We start from the raw sequence: 8,659 nt of genomic DNA, 5'->3' as shown, positions 1-8,659 counted from the left end.
ACCGCGCCGTCGTCGTCGAAGAACTTGCCCACCCACTCGAGCTGCGTCTTGTTCGGCTTCGGGCAGCCGGGCGGCCGCGTGACCGCGTCGTCCTTCGCGTCGGCCGTCTCGGGCTCCGTAGGCTCCTCCAGGGGCGTCGACCCGTCGAAGACATCGTGCCCGACGACGGTATTGAGCGTCCAGGCCACGCACTCGTCCGCGTCGTCGGCCCGTTCGGGATCCTCGAATCCGACCTCCGTCGACTCGCTTCCGTCGAGCAGGCTCGCCTTCACGCCCACGTTCCAGAGCGAGCCCAGGGCTCCGGTCACGTCCTCGAGCTGCGCGTCGCTCGTCAGGTTGATCGTCTGGATCGTCGTAGAGGCGCCGCGCCGGACGTTCATGACGTCGTCGGGACGGAGAGACCACTTTTTGCTCTCTCCGCTCGACTCCACGCAGCGCGTGAGGGCCGCGCCGCCGTCGTCCGCGCAGCCGACGAGGCGCTTGATGATGTCCCAGTCCATGACGTCGATGGCGAGCTTCTTGGTCGCGTAGCCGATGCCCGTCTTGTCCGCGGCGACCGAGCTCACGGCGTCCCCGGACAGGAGCGCGTAGACCTGCGACCGCAGACAGAACCGCCACCGCAAAACCTTCGACGTGCGCGAGAGCAGCAGCGTCGGCCGGCCCATGAGCCGGCCGTGCTCGCCGTCCTCGGGCCTCGCGGCCCATTTGCCCGCGGGCACGGTCCTCCCGGAGACGCGGTCGATGACGTAGACGTCCTTCAGGCCGTTGAGCGGCACGCCGATGTGCTCCGTGGCGTGGGCGACGACGATGATGTCCTCGATGTCCGCCGTGGGCAGCCAGACGGTCTTGTTGCCCAGGTTCAGCTTCGCGGGCGCCGGCGCCCCATCCGTCGGCGTCGCGGTCCGCGGAGCCGGCTCGTACTTGCGCACGAGGATGTAGTCCTCGTTGCGCCTATTTATGGGCAACAAAAGGGGTATGGTATAGGGGGGGGGCAAAACTATAGGTAAATACGAAGGGGGATATTTAAGGGGGGGAGTAAAAACCAACAAGAAAGTAAGTAATGGAGCAGGAGTTAATTTAATTTAAGTAGGGGTGAATTTTAATTTTCAGGGGAGGGAGGAGTGCTGCTAATTTTCACTGCTGCACATCATAGCATAGAATTTTCACTGGTGGATAATTTGGAGCCGATGTTGGCAGAAAAAAGCGACAAGGCCCCAGCCGAAAATGGCGATGCGCCATTACCCGAGGATATGGCATGGCAAGCGAATGGATCGGTGCCGGATGAATTTAGAGATTATGCTCCTTCTTGAACTGCACAAAATGACCTGTGCAGGTGATCTGCCACCTCACCTTTTAGAGATTTTTTTCGCGGGGGTAGTCTAATAATGATATTTTGCACGCTTTGCTGGTCGTGCTAAAGGAGGGTTGCTTCGGGCGAAAATTTCGAGGGAGGCAGCCCCTTTTGCAAAAAGAATGCTGGGATGCTGGGTTTGGCGTGTCTTTGAGGCAGCGTGACGTCCTGTCTGCCTCACAGGCTGAGGAGGATGCAACCTTCCTCAGCAGGCTGAGCCTGAGGAGGATGATGATCACATTCAAGGGAGGAAGATGGTGGCTGTGCTCAGGAAGCTGAGGAGGATGATGATCATACTCAACCTTGGAGGAAGCTGGTGGCTTTCCTGCTCAGGAAGCTGAGGAGGATGATGATCACACTCAACCTTCCTCAACAGGCTGAGGAGGATGATGATCACACTCAAGGGAGGAAGATGGTGGCTGTGTTCAGGAAGCTGAGGAGGATGATGATCATACTCAACCTTGGAGGAAGCTGGTGGCTTTGCTGCTCAGGAAGCTGAGGAGGATGATGATCACACTCAAGGGTCGCCTAGAGCACTAGCGCATTCAAGGAGAGCGTCGTGACGCACTCAGTTAGCTCATCCGAGGACGCCGGTCCCCCCTCACAAAGGTTAATCTAGGACAGCTCGCGTCGGCGAAACGGCGCCACGGAGCGCGCGAGCATGCCTCCAAGCGCCAAAGCAACAGCAGCCATTGAAATTAAAAATAACATGAAGCCACGATGAAGGCCAACGGTTGCCAGCCGCGAGTTCAGCCGTCCTGCACAACGCTTTCTGCTCGTGCATCGATGCAGCGATTCTAAGATTTGGCGCTGCGCTCGATCTGTGGACCGTGCCGCGCCTCGGGGCCCGCAGCGAATCGCTCGGGAAACGCCATCGGTCGAAGGCGACCAACTTAGCTCGCGTCGGGGCAGCCCATGGATGACGAGAACGGCCATTGACGGTGAACGGCGGTCGATGGGGGGGCAACCTCGTACCAGGGGTCGAGCTGGCAGCGAGAGTGCGAGGTGACATCCCCTCGATTGTCCTTCTCGACTGGCTCGGCAAGGACTGCGCTGCCAGCTCGGAACATGCGTTCCGCGGTCAGCGCCGTGGCATTCGCGACGCTCGCGCCTCTCGGAGTCGATGAGGTGATCTCGATCCAATCGACTCGAGCCGGAAAGCTGCCGCGAACGCATCTGATCGCCCTCATGACGAACGATTCCCGACGCTCTGTGGCTCGAATTTGACTCAAAATCGGGTCAGGGGAAGCTGCCGCGCCTCGTCCCACCCCCTGAAGCGGTCCGTTTGCATCGCCTCACACGGATGTCGCGTCTTCGCAGGTGCCTCGTCCATATGTTTGCGGACCTCAAAGCTGCCGGGATCGTTGCACATCGCTGCAGATTCGCGGAGCGCGGGACGTCCAACCAGTTGACGAAGCATCGGCAGCTGACGAATGCGCTCGGATAGCTTCACGTTGTCGTCATGTTATTTTTAATTTCAATGGCCACCATTGCTCTGGCGTCCGTGATTTTTCTCGCCGGCCTGGGGCGCCGCGCGCCGCCGTCAGACACCTCAGAAATAAAAAGTTACGTCCGTCAGTACTCCCGGAATCCGAGATAACATACGGGGTACGTCCGAGCTACTTATATGCGCTAGAGGACGTGGCTAACTCAAGGGAGGAAGATGGTGGCTGTGCTCAGGAAGCTGAAGGGAGGAAGATGGTGGCTGTGCTCAGGAAGCTGAGGAGGATGATGATCACACTCAACCTTCCTCAACAGGCTGAGGAGGATGATGATCACACTCAAGGGAGGAAGATGGTGGCTGTGTTCAGGAAGCTGAGGAGGATGATGATCATACTCAACCTTGGAGGAAGCTGGTGGCTTTGCTGCTCAGGAAGCTGAGGAGGATGATGATCACACTCAAGGGAGGAAGATGGTGGCTGTGTTCAGGAAGCTGAGGAGTATGATGATCATACTCAACCTTGGAGGAAGCTGGTGGCTTTCCTGCTCAGCCTGAGGAAGCTGAGGAGGATGATGATCATACTCAACCTTGGAGGAAGCTGGTGGCTGTGCTCAGGAAGCTGAGGAGTATGATGATCACACTCAACCCTGGAGGAAGCTGGTGGCTTTCCTGCTCAGGAAGTTGAGGAGGAGGATGATCACACTCAACCTTCCTCAACAGGCTGAGGAGAATGATGATCACACTCAAGGGGGAAGATGGTGGCTGTGCCAGTGCTCAGGAAGCTGAGGAGGGTGATCGAGGACGACGATGATCACACTCAAGGAGGAAGTTTGCTTTTGCAGCTTTCCTGTCTGCTGCTTTTGTTTCTGCTTTTCGCTCCGGGAGGATGGTGGGTTCTGCTGCTTTCCCGCTCTTCCCTTCTGCAGGCTGCTGCAAGCAAACGCGGCCGACGGGGATGAGAATGGCGGCGATGCTCAGCCACTTTCCCCTAAGGCCCCTGGCGGCTGCCCCCCTACCGACGTGACATCGACGTGTTACAAGGTAGGCCGCATCGCGTCGCGAGGGGCAGGGTCATAGGGGTAGAGCATCCGCGCACTGTACCACGAGTATGGGAGGACTTCGCCAAGCTCGTTGAACTTATCCCATTGGTCTGACATCCGACAGTAGTCTACCTCTATGTCTCCAAAGTCTGAGGCAGCAGACGACGTTCCAGCGCCACGAACGTTGCGAATGTAGACGGATGATAGCGGATACGCGGAGAAAGGAAGTCGCCAGAAACTACCATTGGCTGACAGGTCGAGCATGTGAGTCTGCCAGTTAAATGCTGCCTCGAAATGGAACCATTCCAACTGCCGAGCATCCGCCTGGAGAACGTGTGTTGACCTGCCACTCTGATACATCAGTGCACCATAGCGCCCTCCACGACGTGACTTTGCCTGTTCATCACATTCTACAAACAATCTGCATAAGAACGGAGGAGGCCCCTTTTTGTTCCAAGATTGGGGGTCAGCACGCGACGCTAGCTCAAACGAGGGCGCGCCGGCGTCGAGGTCGCCATAACGAAACAGTACCTTGAACCGCGTCACACAATTTCTGGAACCTGTTACCGGCCAAACCAGTCCACCATGGGTTATAGACACGAAGCAAGGCCCAGATCCCGATCGTCGTTTACGGATGTCCACAGGGGGAACACGACCGTGTCCATCCTGCTCCGCGGCGCATCCAGTTCGCACGAAGCGGGCCTTCCCACCGCTGCCGAAATCGGACGGCATCGTAGCCGTTATCAGACAGCACTTCCATGAGGCGTCGCTCGAGTCCAGGTGTGGTCCGGGCAAGCATCACCAGCACACGCACGTGATCCGCCGCGAAACGCTGCGCCAACGCTGGGAGAGAGGTGATGCTCGATAGATCCAAGAAGCGAAGCAAAACCCCAATGATGCCGGGGCTGCCCCAGAGCACCTGGAGGTCGCAGAGGGTCGTACGAATAGGGGTTCTATTAGCTATCATCATTTGATCGATAGTATCACTATTTATATTATCCGGAATGGCATGCTGGAACCAATACCCGCGGATATGCATGATGGAATCAAGATCTCCATACGCATGCTGGAACCAATATGCCTATAAGCAAGATGGAACCAATACCTAATATATTATTATCCGGAATGGCATGCTGGAACCAATACCCCCCATATCAGCTGTCACGATATGTAAACCTGGAGCTGCAGAAATCGAGTGGGGGCGCGCCCCACAGTCGCAGTGATCGAAAATCTCGTCGCAGGACGCCGCCAGCAGGGTTTTTTGCGCTCCCGCCTCGTCGTCGCTAGCGCACGCGCGATTCGTGCACCACTTAGCGCGAAACGGCACGGCGCCGGCGCATCACATCATCGATAGCGTTATCCGTCGGTCGAAACGAGGGGTCCGTCTCGAGCGGGAAATAAATCTCTATCCGCGCTTCGTGCAATTTGGACCAAGAAAACATCAACTTTAGGATCAACATAGCGGAGCTGAAGAACAAAACCCCAGGAGCCGCCGAGCCACCATCCCCGAGGGACCCCTCGCATCTGGGAGGACACCGAAGCTCGCGGGCGGGTGCGCCCGGGAAGTCGTCCTGTGGTCCTACTACGAAACCATGGGTTTCGAGGAGGTTGTAATTTGGACCACCCCAGCGGGATCGGCCTCCGCGGGCCCGCACTCGTCGGTAGCTGCGGCCTGGCGGGCATCGCAGAGTCATGGGTCATCGGCGCCGTCCGCGAGCTCGCCGTCGGAGCCGTCGCTAGCAGCGTCGGCCGAATCCTCAGCCGGTTGGCGGCGCCGCACTCCCCGTCGAAGTCGTGGAGCTTCGACGTGGCATTGTAGGCCCCGCGGGGCTCGATGACGAGCTTGGCGCCGCGCCGCGCGGCCCCGAGCGCGGCCGCCGGACCGTCCGTGATCGACTTCTGCTTCTTCTTCATGGGGCTCTTTGTCGGACTCTTTGGAGCGGGCGCAAGCGCGCGCGCGCGCGCTGCGCGTCTAGCAGCGCCCCGGCGCGGCGCCCGTCCCCCCGTCGTCGTCCCGCGGCGCGTCGTCCCCATCGACCCGCGGCGCCCCAACGCCGCGGCGCGTCGCCCCCGCATGCTCACCGCCAAGGCCGCGGCGCTGCCACCCGATGGGCAGCCCGAAATCGGTCCCTCCGAGACCAAATCCGACAGGGACTTCGAGCGCCGCGTCCCCAGGGAGTGCCCGGGGGCGCGCGACTGCGAACCCGCGCCGAAGGCGACCAAGAACCGGCCGCGAGACAGCCCTCAGAGGCGGACCATCGTGTGGCTCTCCCCATGGTCCAAATTACAAAGTGGTCCAAATTGCACGAAGCGCGGATAAATAAATGCAAATAAATTTTTTATGATTTTCTCCGATGACGTTGGCTCAGAATGATTTGATACTGCAACAATTTGAATTTTGATTTAATGTCTCAAAGGCGACTTTGTTCGAAGACGACTTTCATGGCGCAGAGAGGACAAAAGCGGGCTGCGGACGACGACGGCGAGGCGGCCTTCCTAGCCGACCTCGATGGCCTCTTCGAGCCCGACGAGCCCACGGCGCTCGTCGACGCCAAGAAGCAGAAGGGCCGCCCCTTGGGGAGCGTCTCCGGGCCGAGCTCCCGCCCCACGCTCTTCCTCAAGGCCTGCGTGGACGCCAAGGCCGGCAAGGCGTGGCTCATGGTGCGCTACAAGTACCGGCAGATTGGGAACAACAAGACGCGCGCCGTGCTCCGTTGCACGGCGCACCAGACCTCCGAGGGTGGACCGCGCGTCGCTCCGCGTCCAGCGCGCGCGCGCGCCGCGCGCATGACCCCCAACCCCCCAGGTGCTCGCACGAGATCCACAAGGTCTACAACGGCGGCGCGCCGACGTTCTGGGCCTTCGACGAGGGCCCCAAGTCCCGGCTCGCGATCGACGCGTTGCCGCTGCGCGGCGCCGACGAACCGGGCATCGCGCACGTGTATCTGCGCCCCATCGAGCTCAGGATCGAGGCGGGGCAGAAGGCGTCAAGATCCACGGCGACCTCATCGTCGAGGCGGGCCAGGACGCGGCCCGGAAGGCGGCCCTGCCTGACCTCGCTTCGACAACCCGAAGTATAAGGCCGGAAGTTAGATTTTTTTAATCGTTTGCTCCCGGCAAACCAATTGTCCGAGTCCAAGAGTTAGATTCTCGTGCAGGTGAAGCATGTATTTGGATATGCAACGTCCGAAGCGCGCGCTCCGCGCGAGTATGATCATTTGAGCGGTGCTCATGGCCCTGCAGCGCCGCCGGAACGCGGAACTGTGCAACGATCCCAGTGACTTCGAGGTCCGCATGGACGAGGGTGAGGCACATGCGAAGACGCGACGCTCATACGACCGCGTGGCGACTGGAACGGGGAGGTAGAGTGGGTGGGAAGGGACGCGCTGCCCCCTCGCGACCCCTCTAAGATGGTTTTCGAGCCATCGCAGCAGCGGAGATCGTTCGTCATCGACCCCGTCGCGTCCAAGGCGGCGGGTTCCTCGGGGGAGCCCGAAATCGCCGAGTCCACCGGGACGAGCTGCCGGCGGCGTTTCGTCCCGACGGTGGCCGTGGGCATTTTGCGCCGGTGCCACCGCACGGCGAGTGTCGCGCCGATCTCGCGCCACCACGGCAGCGGATGGAGACCTTCCCAGTCGGTTGGGACCACCTCTCGGCGGCGCTGAGACGACCGGCGCCGGCTTCGGCCCAACGCCGCCGGCACGGCGGGCCTTACGAGGCGTCATCCCACTCTCGGCTGGTCCCAGGAGGCCCTTCGGGCAAGCGATGTCGTCTGGGGTCAGCAGATGCGCCCCTACGAGCCTCCGGGCTGACACGGGCGTGGTGCGCGGGCGACCAACGCGCGTAAGACAATTTGTCTTTCCGGGCGGCGAGCAAATCCGCTCGATTTGCTGGCTGGAGAGAGAGAGTTTTGGTAAATCTTTCACGATTTGCTACGAAATCGTCATTTAACTCCTCAAACAAATTAATTGCTTCAAGATATTTTTATTTAACTTCCGGCCGTAGTGCTCACCAGCTCCTGTAGTTTTTTTTTATGGGGTGGCATCCGCTCTTAATCGCCCTCGCAGCGTGCGCGCATGCGAAGTGGCACGTCATCCACGGCAGCCACACCAGCCACAACGAGCGCCGCGGGCCCGGAAACAACCGGTACCTCACCTACAACGAGACCGAGGGCCTTAACAACCAGCGCATCGCGCTGGAGAACGCGCGCCTCATGGCCATCCTGCTGAACCGGACCCTCGTCGTCCCGGACACGATCCCACCCCACGACGCCGGCGACCCCTTCCCGACGAAGACCTGCCGCGTCTTCACCTGCGACTCGCTGCGCGTGCCGTGGGTGTCGCAGCGCTACTTCGAGGACCACCGGAAGCGGTGGCCCACGCGGATCCGCGACGACGCGGCGCGATGCGGCGACGTGGCCACCTGCGAAGACTTCCTGCTCGATCCGCCGAAAAACGTGGTCGTCGAGGTCCCCGTTGACAAGACCATGTACCACATGAGCCTGAGTTCTCCGAAGCGGTGGGTCCTCTCGAAGATGAAGGACGACCGAGAGCTCAACCCCAACGTGCTGACCGTCAACAGCCGCCTGATCACCCGGGCGAAGATGATCGTGGACAAGCTCGGCGCGGCCTACGACGCGGCGCATCTCCGGACGGGCGACTACTTCGACGCCTTGTATACCGACGAAGTGGCGCGCGGGGCCGTGATTCAACGTCGCTTCGACTTGAGTGTGCCGCCGCGCGCGCTCGTTCCAAACAACCTATCCGTGCCTCGAGACCGCTCTGAGAGATAATCACTCGTCCAAAAATGAGCCGAATCGAGGGAAAC

The 8,659-nt window shown here is 60.3% G+C and overlaps 2 protein-coding genes across 2 annotated transcripts in view; one reads left to right on the top strand and one right to left on the bottom strand.

The window, feature by feature from the left end:
- AURANDRAFT_67729 (hypothetical protein) overlaps nt 1–2,044 on the bottom strand; it is a gene marked incomplete at both ends in the record, with an annotated part of 2,481 nt that extends 437 nt beyond the window's left edge. The window contains 2 exons of the mRNA XM_009043259.1: nt 3–951; nt 1,992–2,044. Of these exons, the coding sequence (XP_009041507.1) occupies nt 3–951; nt 1,992–2,044 (1,002 nt within the window). The remainder of the gene's footprint in view (nt 1–2; nt 952–1,991) is intronic.
- A 2,865-nt stretch (nt 2,045–4,909) lies between these two features.
- Nucleotides 4,910–8,659, top strand: part of AURANDRAFT_67728 (hypothetical protein) — a gene marked incomplete at both ends in the record, with an annotated part of 3,918 nt that continues 168 nt past the window's right edge. Inside the window, 4 exons of the mRNA XM_009043276.1 lie at nt 4,910–4,992; nt 6,250–6,504; nt 6,639–6,773; nt 7,946–8,519. Coding sequence (XP_009041524.1) covers nt 4,910–4,992; nt 6,250–6,504; nt 6,639–6,773; nt 7,946–8,519 — 1,047 coding nt within the window. The remainder of the gene's footprint in view (nt 4,993–6,249; nt 6,505–6,638; nt 6,774–7,945; nt 8,520–8,659) is intronic.

The sequence above is a fragment of the Aureococcus anophagefferens genome, assembly GCF_000186865.1.
Source record: "Aureococcus anophagefferens unplaced genomic scaffold AURANscaffold_47, whole genome shotgun sequence".
Taxonomy (NCBI): Eukaryota; class Pelagophyceae; order Pelagomonadales; family Pelagomonadaceae; genus Aureococcus; species Aureococcus anophagefferens.
The sequence above is the reverse complement of the archived record's forward strand: the minus strand, read 5'-3'. Positions and strand labels throughout refer to the sequence as shown.